The sequence below is a fragment of the Arachis duranensis genome, chromosome 2 (genome assembly GCF_000817695.3).
Source record: "Arachis duranensis cultivar V14167 chromosome 2, aradu.V14167.gnm2.J7QH, whole genome shotgun sequence".
Lineage (NCBI taxonomy): Eukaryota > Viridiplantae > Streptophyta > Magnoliopsida > Fabales > Fabaceae > Arachis > Arachis duranensis.
Genome location: NC_029773.3, coordinates 83632639 through 83656196, shown reverse-complemented (window position 1 = coordinate 83656196; position 23558 = coordinate 83632639). Strand labels below are relative to the sequence as shown.

Here is a 23558-nt window from a genome sequence, read left to right as displayed (position 1 = left end):
AGGTAGTAAAATACTGAACCCTAACCCGCCCCACTCCTATCATTCGTCCCACTAAAAACCCGTCCCGAGCGGGTAGGGACGGGGTGGGTACCCGCGAGTTTAGGTGGTATTGTCATCCCTACATACATCAAAATTGTTTAAACTGTGTATCAAAATCTTTGTGCTATATATATTTTGTTGATTAGACATTAATATTTTGGATATATAGTCTTTAAAAATTTGTTGTGTTGTGTACCAAATTTTTTGTATTGTATATCAAAATTTTTGTATTATACGTATTTTATTAATTAGATATCAATGTTTTAGATATGTAGTCTTTTAAAAATTTTGTGTTGTATATTAAAATTTTTGTGTTATGTATCAAATTTTTTATGTGATGTATCAAAATTTTCTAAGTATATATAAGAATATATAAGAAGAAGATGAAAAAGACGTGAACGACGATGATAATAATGATAATGATAATGATAATGATAATGATAATAATAATAATAAGAGTTAGGTACAATTTTGGTCACTAAAGATTAGGTCAAAAATATTTTCGTCCCAAACTTTTTCTTGCATACAAAATCGTCCCTAAAATTTAACTTAATTTTAAAATCGTCCTTAATTTAGGGATCAAAATCGTACGGAAGTGGTACCAGAAGAGGAGAAAAAAATGACAATGACATTATTGAAAAAGAAGAGGAGGAAAAAATAACAACAATCATGTTAAAAAAAAAAAGAGACACTCGTAACCTCTAAATGAGTATGGAGATAGAGACTATGGCATTTGAGCTATAATTTGTTGGCGAGTAAATCCCTATAATGGTCCATGAGATTCACAAGATTACCCAATTTAGTTTTCGAAATTCTAATTTTACTATAGCAGTTCTCTAGATTGAGCTCCAGACACTATAATAGTTTCTGAGCTTATTTCCGATGATGATTCAGCTACTCAGTGCTGATGTAGCTATCTTTGACCCACTTTACATCTTTGCCACCCTCTTCTCTTTTCCCTCCCTCTCCACCGATCTCTTCTTCTTCGAGCTCTTGTCATTTCTCTCAACTCTCCTCTCATTCTTAACTCTTTCCATCCCTCTCCTGCAATCTCTTCCCCCACCTCTTCTACACCTTCTTATCCCTCTCCTCTCTTTTCCATCACCACTACACTTCATCCCCAAAACCTCATACGTAACCTCCATCTTGCGCTATCTCATCCACGACTATGGTTGGTATCCCAATTTTAGTTTCGATTCTCCAATCCCTTCTAAATGGATTTGGTTGGAATAATAATTGGGCCAATTTGAATTTATCTTTGCTGTAAAAGAGATAAAGATTCTCATTCTACTTGTTATTTCTCACAAAACGTAGTGAAGAGTTATATTGCTACTTTTTTATTCTCCTTTCAATTCCTTTTTTAAATAATTTTTAGACAATATTATTTTTTGTGCCAGTAGAGTTATGAAGAATGTACCAAAATGAATGAGTTAAGAAGAAAAATCACAGAGAGCAAAAGCAGCTCTTTTCGACGAATTCAATATTTTAACATTTTTTTCACAAGATTACCCAATTTAGTTCTCGAAATTCTAATTTTACTATAGCGGTTCTCTAGATTGAGCTCCAGACACTATAATAGTTTCTGAGCTTATTTCCGATGATGATTCAGCTACTCAGTGCTGATGTAGCTATCTTTGACCCACTTTACATCTTTGCCACCCTCTTCTCTTTTTTCTCCCTCTCCACCGATCTCTTCTTCTTCGAACTCTTGTCATTTCTCTCAACTCTCCTCTCATCCTTAACTCTTTCCATCCCTCTCCTGCAATCTCTTCCCCCACCTCTTCTACACCTTCTTATCCCTCTCCTCTCTTTTCCATCACCACTACACTTTATCCCCAAAACCTCATACGTAACCTCCATCTTGCGCTATCTCATCCACGACTATGGTTGATATCCCAATTTTAGTTTTGATTCTCCAATCCCTTCTAAATGAATTTGGTTGGAATAATAATTGGACCAATTTGAATTTATCTTTGCTGTAAAAGAGATAAAGACTCTCATTCTACTTGTTATTTCTCACAAAACGTAGTGAAGAGTTATATTGCTACTTTCTTATTCTCCTTTCAATTCCTTTTTTAAATAATTTTTAGACAATGTTAATTTTTTGTGCCAGTAGAGTTATGAAGAATGTACCAAAATGAATGAGTTAAGAAGAAAAATTACAGAGAGCAAAAACAGCTCTTTCCGACGAATGTAATATTTTAACACTTTTTTCTGCCGTGTTCAACAAGCCGCCACTATCACACTTTTCAAGGTTTACAAGATCATTTATACTTCTACTAAATTCACACCTCCATCATCCAACGAGGCCTCAAGCAAGATCACTTTATCATCTTCCGTTTCATTTTTCTTTCCACCTCTTTCGCCGCTACTGCCTTATATTACATCGTCATCTTCAACCGCATCCTTAGCTCCCTTTTCTTTTCTTTTGAAATTTTTTTATCGGGGCCTACACTAAAAGAAGTTATTTTTTTAGATATTTTCTCAAATTTTATTTGCATGAAGGCATATGAATCTCTTTTTAATATGTGCACTTATTCTTCAATGATTAAGGCTCGTTCAAGCATGTCCAGGTTCTGGAAAAAAAATTATTTCATAGTTCGGTGTTGAGGTGTGAGAGAGGGGAGGGATGAAAGGATGTAAGAGAGGTGGCGGAAGGTGGAGAAAAGAGAGAAAAGAGTTGAGGATAAGAGGAGAGTGAAGAGGGATGACAATAAGAGTCCGAAGAAGAGTGTTGTGAAAATGGATGAGAATGAGAAGAGGGAGACACAGGTGTAAAGTGTGGGGTCAAGGATAGTTACATAAGCATTAAACAGTTGAGTCATCACTGGAAATGAGTTTAGAAATTATTATGGTGCTCAAAACTCAATTTGAAGGATCACTATAGTGAAATTAGAATTTTGAGGACTAAATTGGATAATTCTATAAATCTCAGGGACCATTATGAGATTTATTTCTTATTGGCCTTTAGTTGTGTAGTTTTGTTATTTTTATAAGGTTTAATTACTCTGTCGGTCTCTATAATTTCATCAAATTTTTAATTAGATTTTTATATTTTTTCTCTTTTCAATTGAATTTTTATACTATATTAAATTTTGTACCTAAGTCTCTACTATAATAAAAACATTAAAATTAACAGAATATTCTGTTAAACTATATAGAATATTCAATCAAGTATTAGGCATATTCATCTCGTTTAATAAAATATTTTATTAATTCTAATATTTTTATCATGATAAAGACTTAATTACAAAATTTGATATAATATAAAAATTCAAATATATATATATATAAATTTAATTAAAAATTTAATAAAATTGTAGAAATCTACAAAATAATTAAAATAATGAAACTTCTTTATAATACTAATTTAAATACCATTTTTTTATATTGTATGTTGCATGAATTTATAGGGAAAAAAACTATTTATTTAGTGTTGGCCTGTTGGGGTGTGAGGTCAGAGTTGGTGTTGGCACTTGGCAGTATTAGCATCCTTGAGTCTCTTCACGTCTGTCACACCCGCACCCACCTCCACCTTTTATCCTTCTTTTATTTCGTTTCATTTCACTTCCCAAAACAATAATTTATTATTATTATTATTATATAAATCCAAATCTCTCTCCTTTCCTCTTCTTCGTTCCTTCGTTCTCTCTCATCCATGGTGGAACGCAGAAGCAGAAACAGAGTCGCCGGAGCAACCGACAACATCGAACTAGCACCGCCACCACTGCAACAATCACCGTCATTGAATACCTAAGCTTTTCTAGCTGCCGCAGCAAAATTGCGGGAGAGTTCTAGAAGAAGAAGAAAATGCCGCTCTCCAAGTACCACATTCGGAACGAGTACGGCCTCGCGGATCCCGAGCTGTACCGCGCCGCCGACGTTCGGGACGATCCGGAAGCTCTCCTTGAGGCCGTCGCCATGGGCGGCCTCGTCGGTCTCCTCCGCCAGCTCGGCGACCTCGCCGAGTCAGCTCTCTCTCTCTCTCTCTGATTTTTCTGACTTGAGCTGATTTTATTTTAGCTTTTTTCAAAACTGCAATGCAATTAAAGTGGTTTTAGTAGTGGTTTCGGTGATTGCGGTACTGAGTTTGAAGAGAAAAAAAGATTAGAATTGAAGTTTGGTAGAATCACTTGGAGTTTGTGCTGCTGGATTGTGCTAGATTCGAATAGGTTTTTGTTTTTTAATTGCGTTTAGTTGAATGAGTGAGAAAAAGAAAAAGATTTTGTGCAATTTTCGAATTTGTGAGCGAGGCTTAGTTCAGCTAGGTTTTGTGACTCAATCTGAGATTTAATGGAATCTTCTAGTTACATTTTTGTCGGAGTGAGATTAATTTGCGTGTGGGTTTTGTGAATTTGATTGCGCTTATAGTTGAATAAGCGCAAGCCTTGAAAGGGAAAATGGTGAAATTGAGTGTAGTTTAGAAATTTTCGAGTTTGTGCTGGCGTGAGCTAAATTCGGCAAGGTTTGTGGCTTTTCAGACTTGGAGGTGGTTATATATGGTTATTTTTTAACTACTGTCTTTCCTCTCTCTCTAATTTTATGTGGTTGCTTTTTTAATCTGTTTTATTTTTTTGTTATTTTATTTATTTTTTGTTTGATTGTCGCCTTTCGATTGTGTTATTGTTGATTCTCCTTTACTGGTTCTAGCTCCTTGAGAATGTATGTACATATTGTATAGAATGGTGAAGGTGTTTGGTCATTTGGGTGAGTTTGTGTGGACATCAGTAGTTTCTATTTATTTTTACAATAGCTGATTTGGATTTGTATCTCTTTAATATGATGAATTGACGATCATATATTTTAAACTTACCGAGTTCCGTTCTGAAAAATATAGCATTTTGACTTCAATGTGATTGGACTGTTATAGACATGTTGAGTTTAATGTTGTTGAGTATTTGTTTATTGTTTTAACTCAGATAAAGAGAAAATGCTGTTTCTGTATTCCACTTTATAATTGAGTAGCATACTAGAATTGCAGAAAGTAGTTACCTGATATTTCTTTGGAGAGTGTATTAAAATTGTGTGTTAGTATTATGATCTGCTATGTGCAACCTATAAAACATTCAACAACCTCCTGAGATAGAGTAGGTTACTCAATCACACGAGAATTTGGTTCGAATGGTTTTGGTCATCATTAGTAAAACGTATGTATCCGAATACAGTGGCTTATGATAGGTGGCTTGACAGGCTTGTTGCTTTTCTGTGTCTTCTATTTGATTACTTGAAGTTAGTTTCTGGTTGGGGAATCCACGTCGTGACAGGAATATCTGAGATACTACCTGACCTAACTTTTCTCAGCCTAGTTGAAGTCAGCTTTGGCATTTAACTTTTTCAATCATAGTTTGTACACTCGGCGCTGTCAAGTTCTCTGCATTTAACTGTTACATTTTGATCAGGTTTGCTGCCGAGATCTTCCATGATTTACATGAAGAAGTAATGGCTACTGCTGCAAGAGGTCATGGACTTATGACTCGTGTTCAACAGCTTGAGGCTGAATTTCCTTCACTTGAGAAGGCTTTTTTCTCTCAAACTCATCATTCATCCTTCTACACGAATGGAGGTTTGTTGACACATAACAGAGTCCCATTTGGTGTGATTTTTATTTGTCATTGTGATTTGAATTTTGGTTATCTTGTCAAATGATGGACTTTTAGTTTAACTTGCAATGTTTAAACATAATGGTCCCTGGGGTTTTTTGCTGTTTGCCTGTTTGGGCTAAGTATAAATAATCTTGCTTATTGCATGCAGGGGTTGATTGGCATCCTAATCTTCGTTCTGAACAGAATCTTGTTACTCAAGGAGATCTGCCTCGATTTGTAATGGATTCTTATGAAGAATGTCGTGGTCCTCCGAGACTTTTCCTTCTGGATAAGTATGATGATCTGTTTCTTCATAATTGTATAATTTCTGCGTAAAATATTTTACTTTGTTGTATATATGTAAAATTTTTTCTTCGACTTTGGCTTCTTATAGGTTTGATGTGGCTGGTGCTGGGGCTTGCCTGAAGCGTTACACTGATCCGTCATTTTTTAAAATGGAATCAGCTTCATTTGAAACCAAAATGGTAGAAGTTCACAGGGAAAAGAGAATACGTAAAATCAAGGTACAGAATTGCCAATTATACCATTTATTGACATAACTCCTTTTCTTGAAAATTATTTTAAATTGAAAAATCTCTTATTTTCTTTGATAAAGTGGTTCTGTCATTGTAATTTAAGAGTGAGTTAGCTAACTGATAGTAAAGCCTACAGAAGAGAGAATAGAGGCTGTTAGTTATAAGTGGAGCCAGCTAGGATAGGACTATTCTGCCCTTAGTGTAGCTTACGCTCTATCTGTATAAGTACAGATTAGTTCTAAACTCAGTCATAATGAACATTACACATTTCTGGAACCTTTCTCAGTCTCTCTGAATTCTCTCCTCTCTCAAAACTTAATATATTTGTCTTGACATCGTGTAGTGATTGGGTTCTTGCTGTAAATTTATAAATTACAATTGAAATGTAATAATACGTTCTCTGTGCACATGACAATGCATTCGATGTTTATTAAACATAGCCATATGTCATGCTGTACAAGTTTTTAGCACTGCTTTTCTTGTTCATTGTAGCATTGTAATATACAATGAAAATTGAATATATACAATTTTGACGGTGTACTTATTTCTTCATTGCAGCAGAAGAAAGGACAACGATTGCGGGATGGCGAAGGCCCTAATGTTGCACCATCACATGCAAAGTAAGCTCCAGTGATTTTGTTGTGGTTATTCTTCTGGCATTTGGAACATATAAATGTCTTTCAACGGTTAATTGCTGACAGAATTTAGTTTCTATTCTTGCAGATTGCATCAGCTGCTTCTTGAGGAGCGTATTGAGAATGGTTACACTGATCCTGCACGTCTTGTGAAGTTGAAGAAAAGACAGTTGAACGGATCTGCAGTTGAAGTAAAAGATGGGAAAAGTTACATGACAAAGTTCCTGGAAACTGCCTCACCTGATCATAAAATGATTTATGAAACTTCAATTATTCCTTTGTCTGTAAAGCCTATGTCGGATGATGAACTAAAAGGATTTTCAGAAATGGATGGAAAGGCAAATGGAGATGTTGTGAAGGTGAAAGAACAAAAATTTTCTCGTGTGACAGAGGAAATTTCTTCTAATCATCCCAAGTTTCCTATGGAAACAGAATTGGCAGTCGATGAACAAAAGAAAATAGAAGGGATCTTAGATGGGTACCATTCTGATACAATTAGTGAAGTTGACAATTATATGGATGCTTTAAACACCATGGAGTCAGAATTGGAAACAGACAATGAATGTAAACCTAAAAGGCGATTATTGAATATTCAAAAGGCAACAGACGGTGATGGCAAAGAAAACTATCAACCAGAGGCTCGGTTTTCATATTCTCAATCATTTGGAGATTCCTCAACGTCTGATGAGATTGGTTCATTCAAACAAGATAGAAATGAAGAACAAATTGAAGAGCATGCTCAGTTGTCTGATTCTCGCTCAACTGGGACATCCTCAATGTCAGACAATAGTTTGTTCAGAAGAGATGGCGATGATCATACAGAAATGCAATCTCACTTTTCAGATTCCCCATCTATTGGAAATTCTTCTATGTCAGATGACAATAGTTCTAGCAAGAAAGAAAGATCCCCTTCCGATCACACTGATTCATTAAGCTCTGTGATTGAAAATATACAATCGGAGCCTATATTAACAAAAACCAAAATTTATGAACCAGAGGTTGAAGATACACTACCCAGACAGCCTCCCCATATTGCTGTTCATGATGCACCTGATGGTGAAGAAGAAATTTCTGATTCAGGGCAAGCCTCTAATGAACTGATGACTTCAGGACATGTATTGTGTTCTGTTCATGGCCCTGCTTCACCAGTGACTCTACCTCCACAGGCTCAATCAGATGAACTCCCATTTGACCCAGTTGAACTTAATTCAACAGTAGAAGAAGATGAAGAAAGAACAGATCCTATGAAATCTACGGTTGCTGAACCTGTCTCTCTCTCTGCAGTGAAAGAAGATGCTTGTCCTTTGGATTTGTCTGATAAAAATTCTCTAGACAAGTTCGATAATTATGATCCAAATGTTCAGTCCGATGATTTATTGCAATTTTCCAATAATTTAGAATTAGTTCAGGAAAATGAAGGCAGTGATCTTTCAGAAATAAAGAAGTTGCAGGTGGAATCACCTAATAAAAACTCTCTTGAAGTTTTGGTTGATAGAGATATTGGTTCAACAGGAGAGGATCCGATTTCCTCATCCATGGAAGAACTGGACTTGAATTCAGGTACAATGGTGGTGCTTGATTGTCAAGACTTGAAAGATGAGGATTGTATTATATCTACCCAACTTGGTTCTGAAGATTTGGCTCCTGTTGTGGATGTTCCTCCCATGAGTTGCCTTACCGGGGAGTTATCCTCAGATGTAACTCATAACAATCCACAGGATGAACCAAGTTTAGCCAAAAATGAACAAGTGTGTTCTGATGTGGAATCAATTTCTGAAGAGGGACTGGTGCCCGGTGATGAAATAAGATCCACCTCAGGTGTTGATCCTGTTGAAGGTGATGGTCCTGTTAAAGAGCTGTCTTCTCCTGATACTCCTGTGATGGTAAATGATGTGTTCAGTGAAAATATTGATTCAGAAGACCAAGCTGTCTCTACTGTTCCTTCTGTTAATAATGATGACAAAGATGCAGGTATTTTAACCTGTCCAGCTCCATCTGGAAGTTCTTCCAGTTTGCAAAAACCTCTCTCTTCTTCCTTGGATTATTATAAGATGGAAATGGAATCCAATGAAGTAAAATCAACCCAAATTTTAAAGGACTTGAATGTAGAGAAAAGGGATAGCCAACTGGAGCAATCGACAGCCATCTCACCACTTGATGTCATTTATTCTCCAACCATTAATTGTACAGATACGGAAGAATGTCTCTCTGCTGTTGCAGATCCGCATGAGAAAGAGATGGAAGTTAACAAGGCAGTTGCTAGAGAATCTTTGACAGAATTAGAGAGACAGAATGAAATGGATCAACCAATAGCTGTGTCTTCTGGTGTGCAATTGAATCTGGAGAAACAGGCACCTGGTGATCTTTCTAATTTAGAAAGATGTAATGATAATCAAAATTCATCTCCTTGGGAGAAACTCCAACACAGTGCTTCTGTCGACGACATGAAAATGGTGCATGAATTTTCAGGGTTAGATAGTCAGCAGTCAGAATCTATATTTGATGACTTGAATGATCCTTCACAGAACAAGAGAGAGAGTTTTTCATCACCTTGTAACAAGCTTGAGTCTGGAAGTGATGTAGAGCTGTTTTCACGATCACATGTTGGTGAATGGGATGCAGAGTTTATGCTCAGCGGTGAAGGAAACATAGCCTCTCAGAAAACTCAATTGGAGAAAGAAAGCATTCATGCCACTCCCGACTTCCCTTCAGATGACCATGCAGATGAACTGTCATCATCTCATCCCTTACCACAGTCATCTAGCCAGGAGGTTAACCCTACAGAACATGTCATGGAGCCATCGAAGTCTCTTCCCAATCTCTTTACTGAATCAGCTGAGAATAATCTCGATGAGATGCCTCCTATGCCCCCTCTACCACCTATGCAATGGAGAATGGGCAAGGTTCAGCATTCTTCCCCTTTTCTGCAGAGAGAACAGGTAGAAGTAAGTCAGGCCTCATTCCAACCAATGCTGCCTTCAGGTCAACCAATGCTTCCAATTGAACCTGATAATACCTCTCAATTTGGTTTTCCACCATCTGAAAGAGATAATTTGCTGTCTCAGAATCCATTTGTGCCTGTCATGGCAGTGAGTGATAAGCTCCAATCTTCTGGGTTTCCAGTGGGTGTTTCAGGGCATCCTGTTGCTATACCTTTTCAATTTCCTATCATGGTTAATGAAGCAAATGGTCAATACCTATTGTTGGACAGAAGCCAAATTGCAAATCCTTTCTATACATTACCTGTTGTAACCACCAGCAGGCCTCAGCATGGCTACATTGTTGCTTCTGAGGGACTAATGGCACAAAATTCAACCCTATACCCTCCAACTCCATCTGCCGATTTTTCTGCTTCTGTAACTGATTTCACCTCTCCACAGGAAAAATTGACCCAATCCCCAAGTCAATTAATGACCGAGACTAGTTTAGAAGTCAAAGCACATGAGCATCCCATAAGAAATGTCGTACCTGTGGCCACTTCCCAAGATTCTCATGTTACTTCTGGACAAGATTCCATCTCTGCAGACGAACAAACTCGACCTCTTATTCTGTCAAAGACAGAGACTAGTGAAGATGACTCACTTCAGCAGTCTACAGATAACAGGTTATCCGCTGAAAGCCCTCCACATGCTTATGTTGCTTCTGAGGGAGAAACAGTTGAGAGTTCAGATCCTTGCCCTCCAATACCACCTGCTGAATGTGCTGTTCCTGAACATGATTCCATCTCTCCACAAGAAAAACAAATTCATCCTCCCAGTCAGTTTTCAACAGAGGCTAGTTCTGAAGTTAAAACACTGAATCAATCTATGAGTAATGCTGAAGTGGGACAAGGACATCTGCCTATCTCACTCATGTTGCCACCTCACATGAATAGTATGGCACCTAATCAGCATTTCTTGCCTCCCGAGGGGGAAACATCATTGTCCTTAGCTGCATCTGCTCAAACTTCAGATTTTGAGAGTGAAAGGACAAATCCAAAACCAAAGAACAAGCTTCCTCGTCCTCGGAATCCGCTAATTGACGCTGTTGCTGCTCATGACAAAAGCAAGGTGATTGTAGTTTCTGGATTTTTATTTTGAAACTCAATTTCTTTTTGTGGTCTTATTTTTGCATAACACTTTGCGTTTGGACTATAACAGCTTAGGAAGGTTACTGAACGGGTTGTTCCTCAAACCGCCCCAAAGACAGATGAAAGAGATTCATTGCTAGAACAGATAAGAACAAAGGTTAGACTCTGCAACCTTTATCTTTATGCTGATCTTTACCACTTCTGTAACAAAGCATATTCTTATATTAAAAATATTTTTTGGTTTTCCCAGTCCTTCAACTTGAAGCCTACTGTAGCGACGCGACCCAGCATTCAAGGTCCTAAAACAAACTTGAAGCTTGCCGCCATCTTGGAAAAAGCCAATGCAATTCGCCAGGTCTCTCACTCTCTTGTTATCTGTTCATTTTACCAATTGTTGTTGTGGCCTGTTTTCTTCAAAAGGTCAACTAACATGTTGATAAATTACTGAAATATAAATAATAGGCTTTGGCCGGAAGTGATGAAGACGATGATGCGGATAGTTGGAGTGAGTGATTCTTGAATTCTGTTTGGAAAGCATTGCACTCTGATTCTTGCCTCTGAACCATGTCCAAAGTGTCACTCGTTCTCTCCTACAATGAATAGGAAAAGTCTTGGTGAAATGTAAAGATTCTTTATCCTACCATGTTCATATATGATATACTCTTAGGTCTAGCTTCTCCTCTTAGTCCTCATTTCTTCTACATACAATTTGCATGAATATCAGTATAAGCAAACAAAATTTAGCATCAATCGTCAAATCCAGATCCATTGTAGGAGGTGAAAAACTTTCTGCAATTTGATACGGCTCAGGCTCAGCGTGCAAGCGCTGTACCCACTTATCATCAAATCCCATAAGCAAGTGTATATTTCTGTGTTATGTCATTACCTTATATCTGTAATCTGTGTACCCAATTTTGTACTTGTGTGATGTGTAGCGTATGTGTATCGTGATAATTTCCCCATTTATCAGCATGTATCTCATCTATGTCCAGTACAGTCATATATGTAAACGTTAGTATAATACTTTCAGTGTACAGATTCCATCATTGCTGTCATTCATTGAGCTACTACTTACTGTTATTATAGTATCTTATATGTTAACAAACAAAGAGGTAGATTGGTTCATTGTCTGTGGTAAATAGAAGCATGCATGAAGAGGAAGAAAGTTATTATATTATTATTTTTTTCCTTCCACAAGTAACAACAATCAATTTCGATAACAGTGATCTGGTTTCAACTTTCAACTCAGTGATGTACTATGTGTAGCTTTTTAATATATAAACATAAAGGTTAATTGTTCTCTGTCTTCCTGACTGTGCAATTAGAACAACTCTTAAAATTAAAAAATGTGGAGATTACTCGTATTAGGGGGTTTGGTTTATATGATTATTATTTCTCATGATAATGGTCTTTTAACAATTAACAGGCATAGGCTGATTTAAAGACATTCATCAAGTCCCATAAGCACGGGTGTTCACGGGTACGGGTAATCTAACCGTTCGATAAAAATTGATAATGGTCTTTTAACAATTAACCGCATATGCTATTTAAAGACATTGATCAAGCCCCATAAGCACAACAACATATGCTATTTAAAGACATTCATCAAGCCCCATAAGCACGGGAGTTCACAGGTACGGGTAATCTAACCGTTCGATCAAAATTGATCCGATTCAGCTATAATAGGTTAATAGTTTTGTATTTGACGGGTAATGATTGAATAATGAGGTGTAATTGGGTTGAATAATGAGGTCTAATTGAATCCGACTTTAATTGGTTCGATTACTGATTTTAGGATTGTTAAACCTAAACCAAGCCAATTATAAGATTAAGTTTATATTAATTTTAAAAATGATGATGTTATATGTGACTAATTTGAGTTGGTCGAGTGATCAGCTCACTCGTTCACTTAAGCAAGTGTCGGAAGTTTGAATTTCGCCTTGTGCATGCAGCAACTCATTAGTCAGCGACAGACCCTTAAATGGAGTTCAGATCTACGACGGATTAGTCCTTAACCTGTCCAAAAAATATGATAATGTTATATATGTACAAATATTTTTAATAATCAAATACAACCAAATTGGTATAAGTCCAATAAAATAAATGTTAATGTCCATCACGTAGTTCTTTGTTTCCTGCTTTTTCAGCATGAAAGAGGAGGAAAAATAGCATCAGCAGCACCTAAGTACGTAAAAGAGGTAGCATCTAGCGTGCATTAATTTGGTTGGTGAAAACTTATTTAAAAAATACTTGGACGTCTAAATTTATTATATATCTATTTCTCTTTTTGACAATCAAATTTAAACAAGTTAATTCTAACCTAATAAGTCTCAGTTACATATGCGTGCGTGAAATTAGGTTGTTCGTTCTTCTCCGTGTTTCTTTTTTTTTGTATTCCTCTTCTAACGTTTGTATTTCGTATTCCTCCTCTTCTTTCTCATTCTTTTCCTTCTTCTTTGCGTTCTTCTGCTTTTTTCTTCACATTTCTTCTTCTTCTTCAGATGTTTCATCTTCTTCCTCTTTTTTTATTGCTGCAATTTTTTCTTCCTCCTCTTTTCATTAATTTTGCAACATTATATAATTTTTTTCTTTGTTTAATTTTTTTTCTAAAAAGATTTATGAGAAAATGAAATAAGAAGATGAAAAAGAAGCAACAAAAAATGAAGAGGAAAAAAAGAAAAATTTTTGAATTATGCAGAACTTATCAGAATAAAAATACACTGAAATTTTTTAACAATAACATATAAATTTATTAGTTTTTACACTGAAATTTTACTACAAATGCACACAAAAAAATTTAATACATTTTTTCTTTTTTTTTTTCATTATTTCTTTCTTTCTTTTAGTTGAATAAATATATGTTCATCATCTTTTAAGTAATTTCGCAGCATTATGTGTTTCTTATTCTTTGTTTGATTTTTTTGTTTTTATTCTTGTTAAGAGAGTAAAACAAGAAGAAACTTGAGAAGGTAAAACAAGAAGGAAGAGATGAATAAAAAAAAGAAGAAGATGATGATGATTATGAGGAAGAAGAAGAAAAAGAAGCAGTAGCAGATCATGAGGAGAAAGAGGAAGAGTTTTGAATTTTGCAGAACTTATCAGAATAAAAATACACTGAAATTTCTTAATAATAACACATAAATTTCTTAAATTTTACACTGAAATTTTGCTACAAATCTCAATTAACTCAGAAATGTACCAAAATTACTTAATGATTGTGACACACAAACTCAGTTTGAAAACAACACACAAAATTGACTGAATTATCAACAAAAATTAATTTTGGACCAGGCAACGTCATCAATATATGACAAATTCTACGATAACGATAATGTCGATACGTATAAGAAGAAGACGACGATGATGATCATGACGATGAAGATGATGGAGGAAAAGGAAGGAGGAGAAGAAATTCCAATAAAAAAAGAGGGAAGAAGAGGAGGAGGAGGAAGAGGAGATGTGTTAGTGACGACGATAATGAAAGAGAACAATAATGAAAAAGAAGGAGAAGAAGAAGAAGAAGATGAAGTATAGGGGTGACGAAGAAGAAGAATGTGCACACGTAAGTGTAAATGACTTTGTTGGACTTATTTGATTAAATGACTTGTATATAGAGATTAATTATATATATATATATATAATCTTATCTCACTTTAACTCAAATTATAATCCTTTTTCATGTATAACTTTGACGACAGAAATTATTTTTCTTATGAAACTTGCTTTGGTGTATTGGCTGTATATTGGTAAAGGAGGTGTTTTGCTGAAGTGTGGTGCGCAGTTAACACGCCGGGGGCGTGGTGCTTGATGTGACGAGCAAGGATGGGTGGCAGTCTGTTGCCAACACGCCGGGGGTGTGGTGCTGTGAAACCCGTGAAGCGGTGCAGGGTTTCGCTGAGTTCCAATGTTGCAGCAGCACCACGGGGGAGGGGTTGCAGGAACAGCCCCCCACTCCGGTAGCCAACGAGCAGCCCTTCAACTCTGTATAAATTCACTCTTCTTCCCTTCTATTGAAGCACACAGACATTGTTGAAGCAAGGAACTGAGAGAGAAAAAAAGGAGTTATGAGCGTGTAGGTAGTGAAGAGAGTATTGATAGCAGTAGTGTGTAATGTGAGTAGTGATAAAAAAGAAAAAAATTTTAAAAAAATTATTAGTTTATAGGGATTAAAAAATGGTACGTAATTATACGGCACCCGAAAAATATAATATTAATTATTTGGATTATCCAATTTATATAAGTTGACAAATTTTTTTTTATGTATTTAAAGTTTGTTTTTTTATGTATTTAAATTTTTTTAATATTTTTATGTATAAATATATATGTAGTGGAAATATTATTTTTTGTATTTTATGAATATTTTAGAATAAAATTTTAATTTATAAAATATAATTATATTCTATTTATTTATAAACGTTAATATGTAATTTTTTTGTTATGATGAGATTAATTATCTGTTATANAAATATTATAATAAATATAAAATATATTGTTATTAAATATTAAAAAATAAATAATTTGATAAATGAATATTATTAAATATTTTATTTAAAGTGATAAATGTTATTAAATATTATTATATATTGTTATCATTTAAATATTTTATGTAAGAATTATTATTTAAAATAACTATGCGAACACATGAATATTAATAATAATAAATATGTTGAACAAATAAATAGTTTGATAAATAAATATAATTAAATATTTTATTTAATAAATAAATAAATATTTTAATATTTTAATAAATAAGATATTAAAATATTTATAAGAATTATTATTTAATTAATGTAACAGATATATCTTTGTTGATGCAGCCTAATAGAAATTTGTTGGTGCGTAAACTGGATCCGCCACAGACGTAGAACCCGATGGTCGAAAACTATTTACACGCCACGAGATTCTACCACGTCTCTAGGATTGGGGTGATAAGAGGATTTCACCCTTATTAGCTGCTCTGGTTGAAAGGTGGAGGCCAGAAACTCACACCTTTGTATTGTCGGTCAGTGAGGTTACAGTGACATTGGAAGATGTTGCTCATATATTTGGCCTACCCATTGATGGAGAGCCTGTTAGTGGATGGACAGATAGTAGTGGCGACTTCCTTTAGAGTCAGAGCATCGCGATATTCGGTCGTGAACCAGTAGTTAGTCATTCTTCGAAATCCTATATAAAACTGGGTTGGGTTCGACGTATAAGAGACGCAGAGCCGTTGGACACTGAGGAGTCCATTAGGAGATACGTCAGATGTCAAATCTTCTGTTTGTTAGGGTCGACCCTATTCACGGATAAGTCGACCGCATACGCCCATGTGAAGTATCTACCATTGCTTCGTGATTTCGAGTGGATCCATACTTATAGTTGGGGTCAGTATGTCTCGCACATCTTTACAGAGTACTATGCCGTGCATCACGATATGATACAAAGGAGATGAATGACCCTCAGTCATCACGTACCTATGTTTACATATTCTGGAAACTCCGGGGCATGCATGGCGTCGAGATCCAACTCACGCATAAAAGGTGGAACGTACCTCGGTTGACTGCTCGAGGGATGAACCACTACATTCTCTGCTGCTACCTCAACTCCCACATCACCATCCTCGTCTTTGTCGCCGGCTTCATAAGTGGCTTTAAAGTCCTCTTTGCTGTCACTATTCATTCCTTCGTACACTACAGCTCTATCATCTTCTATATCTAAATCATTTTGAATCCTACTGTCTCTATGGTTTCAAACTCAACGTACAGCTCAATATGTGGCTGTCGCATCTGAGTCTGCCGGTGAATTTGAAACATATTCTGCATACTCGCTTCGTCAATGATCAGCATGGTATAAACTGTATTAGACCACCAAAAATTACAACTGGATTCCAGTATAGAATTTTGCTCACTCTCATTAACGTACCGTTCTCCATGCTTTGACAGAGGCCGTTCTGCAGCTCTATTAACGTCATGGTGGATGGAACCACAAATGAAAATAGATTCTGGCACACAAAACTCACTCCCTCATGAGTATTACGTATTATCTCATTGTTGTGATACACCACCAAGTTTGCGGTGCCCCTCATGTGCTGCTTGAGTGAGCCAACAACGCTTTGCCACATCAGCACGGCCCCCGTGTTGACTCAGCACGCCCCCCGTGCTGACTCAGCACGCCCCCCACGTGCTGCCTAGTTCGATCAACCAGATCGTGCCACGTGTCTTCCATGCCCCCCACGTGCTATAGGTAACACGCCCCCTGCATGTTGAGCTTGCATCTGACACGTCCACCTAGGGGTAATACACAAAGTACCCCTATTTCCAGCCAAAACACCACCATCTATTCCATAACCAAATTCTTGAACCCTTTGACGATGTATTATTCTTGATTTTATTTTATTTTATTTACTAATACAAATTATTTACATAAATTTTTTTTAATAAACTACTAAAATAGTACTCGGAAGTTTGCTCACCGACAAAGCAAACCTTAAAAGAGCAAACGATAAATAAGTCCTCGAAAGATTTAAAAATATAATAAAAAGAACTAGATATTAAATATATATTCTAAAAAATAACTTTAAAGATCAAATTTTGATGCATATTTTTGTAATTATTATTAGAAAAATAAGATCTTTTTATCCTTAAATTTTGGTAATTTTTTATCAAATACATTTTTTTAAAAGATTATTGTGAATGACCATAGTTTTTTAAAAAATAAAAAAATCTAGACATCTATTACCAGATCAAAAAGGAACAAACGTATAGCTGTATGGAAGTACACAATTAAGGCTAGGTATAAATCTGTAGAAGTATATAAAGTATAGAATTAATGGAAAAATAGGAGAATGTTTACAAAATTTGGGTGAGATAGGAAGTTCCAAGTTCACCTGCGCAGAAAAGGACTGAAGCAGCATAGAGTAAGCAAATAGAAAAGAAGAACAGAGAGAATGAAAGATATATGCAGAAAGAAGGTTCTCACAATTTCCATGCCATTCTCAATCCACTACTGCTCCTTCATATTGGCTCCTCACTCCTCTCCTTCCATGTGAAAGTTTGTTAGATCCCTTCTGTTGCTCCCCTTTTTTCTAACGGTTCTCTCCCTTTCACTTGTAACATTACCCCCTCCATTGAAATGGACCTTGTCCTCATGGTCAAAATTGGGATATTGTGTCTTCATTTCTTCATAGGGTTCCCATGTTGCCTCCTCTCCCGAGGTATTTTGCCACTTAATGAGAACTTCTTCAATCCACTTGCCATCTTTTTTATCATTCGATGCCCCAAGGTGGTCTGAGCTCGTAATTGATAGCCCTTCTTATCTACTAACAGCGGAGAAGGGATGGTAGTTGGTGATGGGACCCCTTCACACTTCTTGAGCAGAGATATGTGAAAGGCAGGGTGGATTTGGGCTGTATTGGGGAGTTCCAGCTTGTAGGCTACCTTACCTATTCGAGCAATGACTGGAAAAAGACCAAAATAACGCATGGATAATTTCTAGTTCTGCCTCAGGGCCACGGATCGCTGGCGATAAGGCTGTAGCTTGACGTACACAAAATCTCCCACCTGAAATTCTAATTCTCTGCGTTTGCTATCTGCCTGGTTCTTCATCCTGGTTTGGGCCTTCTGTAAGTTCAATTTTAAGGAAGCTAACACCATGTCTCGCAGGAGTAGTTGTTCTTGTAGAGCTGGGGGATCCTTCGGGTGGGGTTCATATCGCAATAAAGGATGAGGGTCCTTGCTGAACACTGCTTTGTATGGTGACATGCCGATAGAGGAGTGAAAAGAACTGTTATAGCTAAAAGCCGCCCACGGTAAAAGGTTATACCAGTCCTTCGGGTTCTCTTGCGTATAGCACCACAGATACATCTCTAGGCATCGATTTAGCACCTCAGTTTGGCCATTAGATTCCGGGTGGTATGCTGAGCTTCTAGCCAAGCGTATACTTTGGCCATTGCAGCACTGCTCCCAGAACTTGCTCGTGAAGACTTTGTCCCGATCAAAGACAATGGACTGTGGCAAATCATGGACACTCACCACATTGCGAAGAAAGACCTCTGCCACTTTTGGTGCTGTGAAATCAGCCAGGAATGGTATGAAATGAGCAAATTTTGATAAACGGTCTACCACCACCAATATGACGGAGCAGTCGTGGGCTGGGAGTAAACCGGTGATGAAGTCCATCGAAAGATCTTGTCAAATATGTGTCGGAATAGGGAGAGGTTCCAACAAATCGGCCAGAGGTTGGGTGCTGTATTTGGCCTGTTGGCAAATGGAGCAAGATTTGATGTAGTCCTTCACTGATTGCGCCATGTATGTTCTTCCAATAAAATTGGGCGGATAATCTGGATAATGTTTTTTGCACGCCGCCATGGCCACCCACAATTGAATCATGAAATTCTCATAACAGGTGTTGTACCAGAGATGAAGAATTAGGAATTACTAATCGGTCAGTCCAGTACCAAAACCCACCACGATTCTGTAGCTTACCAGAATTCATCTCATCCTCAGAAAATTCAGTTTCTGGCCGAAACCGTTGATACTTATCCTTTAAAAGCGGTAGTAATGCCCAAGAAGATGTAGAGAGCTGCCAAAATGATCTGGACAATTCGTCTGCTGCTTTATTCTCGCACCCCTGCTTGTATTCTATGGAGAAATCATAACCAAGTAGTTTGGCCAACCAGGTTTGCTGTTCTGGTGTCTAAATGAATTGCGTTTGGAGTTCCTTCAAGATTTTATGGTCCGTGCGGAGGATAAACTTATGGCCTAGTAAATAATGTCGAAACTTAGTCACTGCCGTGAGAATTGCCTGCATTTCTCGTGCATATGCCGATTGTTTCTGTGCTATTGGTGCTAGCTTTTTCGAGAAATAAGCAATGGGGTGACCGTCTTGGCTTAGAATAGTCCCAATTCCAGTTCCAGATGCATCATTTTCCAAAACAAAAGGCCTAGAAAAATCAGGTAAAGCCAATACCGGAGCATGAGAGAGAACCTCCTTCAATTTCACAAAAGCCATTGTGGCACAATCAGACCAGAGAAAACCATCCTTCTTTAGGAGGTCAGTTAGAGGACTCGCAAGGATAGCAAAATTTCGGATGAATTTACGGTAATATCTAGCCAAATCAAGAAAAGCACGTAATTGTTTGAGTGATGTAGGGAGCGGCCATTGAGTAATAGCTTGCACCTTTGACTCGTCGACACGGACACCCTCCCGTGATACCACATGGCCCAAATAATCAACTTGTGTCTGCCCGAATGAGCACTTAGAAAGTTTGGCAAATAAAACATTCTCTTTCAATATAGATAGCACCTGTCGCAAATGTTCCAAATGAAAGGGCCAATCTGGACTATATACTAGTATGTCATCAAAGAAAACCAACAAAAATTTTCGAAGAACGGTAGCAAACATCGAGTTCATGAGGCATTGGAAGGTAGCTGGAGCGTTGGTCAAGCCAAACGGCATTACCAACCATTCGTACAAGCCTTGGTAAGTCCGAAATGCAATCTTGTAACGATCCTATGGCTTAACACGAACCTGATGATACCCGGTCCGCAAGTCCAATTTCGAAAAATACTGGGCACCGCAAAGTTCATCCAGAAGTTCATCCACGGTCGGCATAGGAAAAGAGTCCTTAATGGTCACAATATTTAAAGCTTGAGAGTCGGTGCAAAATCGCCAAGAGCTATCCTTTTTCTTAACAAGAAGCACCGGAGAAGAGAAAGGACTGGCACTTGCTTGTATAATCCCTTCGGCCAACATTTCGCACATAATTCTCTCAATTTCGATTTTCTGACTATGTGGGTACCGATAAGGTCGCACCTTTACAGGTGCTGAGTTGCGCAGCAAGTGAATTTCATGATCACGAGAATGCACCAGGGGTAACCCGTGGGGTGTATTAAAGACCTCTTTAAAGGAGTACAATAACTTTGCCAAATCTGGAGATATGGAAGTGGGCAGCTCTAGTACCAGTCGAGGTTCTTCAGTTATAGGGTGCAACTGGAGAGTATATAATTCCAAAATCTCTTGTGCAGCATGTAAACGCTTGAGATTGTTAAACTGAGCTTGAGTAGGCAAGTGAGTCAATTCACCCTACAAGGTCACAAGCTTGTTACCATCCATAAAAGTAATGAACTTCTTCCTATAGTTCACCACATGAGTATCCAAAGTCTCGAGCCAAACATCACCCAAAACAAGTTCCTCAGTCACTATTGGGAGGACAAAAGCTGTGATGAACAGAGTGTGGCCTTGAATCATCACAGGCACCTGTCTGACTTTCCCTTCACATTGTAATAAGTCACCATTCCCAACTTCAACTTGAAATTGTGGAGCCTGGTGAATGGAAAGATTCAAATGCTTGGCTAAGGAGGGGTCGATAAAATTATTCGAACTACCACCATCCATCAAAACTCGGACCTCTCTGCCCTGAACAGTCCCAGAAAAGCGAATAGACCTCTTGGTCGGTCTCCCCGTTAGCACATTATAGGACAAGTGCAAGGGTTCTGGTGTTGCCACTACCTCCAAAAGGCTCTTCTGGCTGCTTAATCTCATGAATTTTCTTCTGACAGTGGTTCATCAGATGACACTTCTTCCATTGTCTGAATTAGAAAGTAATGCTTGGCTGTACATTTGTGGCCAAGGAAGTACTTCTCGTCGCATGTAAAGCACACCCCCTTCTCCCGTCGAAATTGAATCTCAGTAGGGGTTAATTTGCGCAAGATCCCTATCTTAGTGGGTGTGGGTAGTAAAGGGGCATTTTGTAGCGGGGTGACAACAGATGGAGGCGAGAGGGGCAGTTTGGGGGAAAGGGTAGGGGGCAATTTTGAATAAGGTGGAGACGAGAGTGAGTTCTGCCAACGCTGGGGCTGTGGTATAAATTTTTCCTCAAACAATTTGGCCAATGACACCGCATGCCACAGAGATGTGGGGGAGCGAGACTTGACCTCGCGTTTGAGCTCCGGGATTAACCCCCCAATAAAACAGTCTAACAACAGGGTATCATCCAATCCATACGCTCTCACAGCCAGGTCATTAAAAGCATCAAAGTATTTTGTGACCGATGAAGATTGTTTCAGCTTAAATAATTCCTCGCGATGGTTCTCAAATTGCGATGGTCTGAATTGTATTTGAATAGCAGTAGACAGAAAAATCCAGTTCCAAGTTTGGAACCAAGCCAGAGCTCTACCTTTTAAGCTGACCGCAACTATGTCGAGTTTCTAATCCTCGGGAATATCATAAATCCTGAAGAATCTCTCAGCCCTAAAAATCCACTACAACACATCATAACCGCCGGAGAAGCGTGGGAAGTCCACATTCATCTGGCGTGGCGGAGCAAAGACGTAGGGCTGAGCATATGGTTTTGGGGATTCCTCCACTCTTGGGGCTAGGTAGGCCTGAATCGCTGCCAGAGATTGTGCCATCGCCGTGAGTTGTTCTTGCTGGCTATCAACCTGTTCAGTCAATTTGGTGATAGCCGTCTGCATTGATTGTAATCGGGTATTTTCTGCCATGACTCAATGAGAGCACCAATTGTTACCAGATCAAAAAGGAACAAACGTATAGCTATATGGAAGTACACAATTAAGGCTAGGTATAAATCTGTGGAAGTATATAAGGTATAGAATTAATGAAAAAATTGGGGAATGTTTACAAAATTTGGATGAAATAAGAAGTTCCAAGTTCACCTGCGCAGAAAAGGAATGAAGCAGCACAGAGTAAGCAAATAGAAAAGAGGGGTTGAAGAGATTATACAACAGTCTTTCATGAACTACAAGGAGTGGCTAGGTGTGGATCCCTTCTGTTGTTGATGGCATTCCGAAGGTGACATGAGATATCTATTGGTACTACATGTTTTTGCTTTAGTCTGTTGACCGTACTTGGTCTGTTATTGTCTTGTGCTCCACTTGTTGTGTTGAGCTTTTACTTTCAAAAAAAAAAAAGAAAAGAAAAGAAGAACATAGAGAATGAAAGATATATGTAGAAAGAAGGTTCTCACAATTTTCATGCCATTATCCTGCTCTTTCATATTGGCTCCTCACTCCTTTGCTTTCATGTGAAAGTTTGATAGATCCCTTCTGTTGCTCTCCTTTTTTGTAAGGGTTCTCTCTCTCTCTCTCTTGTAACAACATCAAATTTGTTTCGAATTTTTTTTGTACATTCTAAATATTTATTCAAAAATTGCAACAAAAATTTAACTAATAAATAAGTCGTTTGCTAAATATAAAAAAAATTTATTATTTTTAAAAATCATAATATTTATTGATTTTTTTTGTTGTTATTTAAGAACTATTTTATCGATAATATTTTTAAAAAAAAATTTTTTTGTCAGTGATTAAATCTTTTCATAACCAAACTGGTAGTTAACCTTTTTTTTTCTTCTAAATTTCGTTTTCAATTGAATACTCGATCACCCCAATTAATCCAACATGAATTTAATCATATTAGAACTTTAGATTCATTAAAAAAATCTTTGATTCAAACCAATCTAAATCCATAAAAATTTAATCTATTTAATTCACATTCTTACTTAAACTCGAACCAACCATCTTTGAACACTCTTAAGAAATAGTGAAGACTTGCATAATGACGAGATTATTTCAAAATAAAAATTAGTTCGTCCAATAATCAGTTAATATCTATTTTTTAATAATTTAAAAAATTTAATTTTTTTTAACAAAATTGTTTAAAGAAAATTTTCGTATTTGTTGTGATAAAGATGAATGAC

The 23558-nt window shown here is 37.2% G+C and overlaps 1 protein-coding gene across 2 annotated transcripts; it reads left to right on the top strand.

Annotated features, from left to right (window-relative positions):
* The first annotated feature begins 3519 nt into the window (after positions 1 to 3519).
* On the top strand, positions 3520 to 12549 carry LOC107475427 (protein SCAR2). 2 transcript variants are annotated; one of them, XR_008005199.1, is made up of 10 exons: positions 3520 to 4007; positions 5439 to 5602; positions 5791 to 5914; positions 6016 to 6145; positions 6716 to 6777; positions 6881 to 10841; positions 10932 to 11018; positions 11112 to 11216; positions 11324 to 11482; positions 12288 to 12549. XR_008005199.1 is itself a non-coding variant. In XM_016095058.3 (9 exons), the coding sequence occupies exons 1-9, from the start codon at positions 3850 to 3852 to the stop codon at positions 11372 to 11374; spliced, it is 4842 nt and encodes a 1613-aa protein (XP_015950544.1). In that variant the 5' UTR covers positions 3520 to 3849; the 3' UTR covers positions 11375 to 11916. The 2 variants fall into 2 exon arrangements, 1 of the variants encoding a protein (XP_015950544.1); XM_016095058.3 differs by lacking the exon at positions 12288 to 12549 and having other exon boundaries at positions 11324 to 11916.
* The last annotated feature ends 11009 nt before the right edge of the window (positions 12550 to 23558 follow it).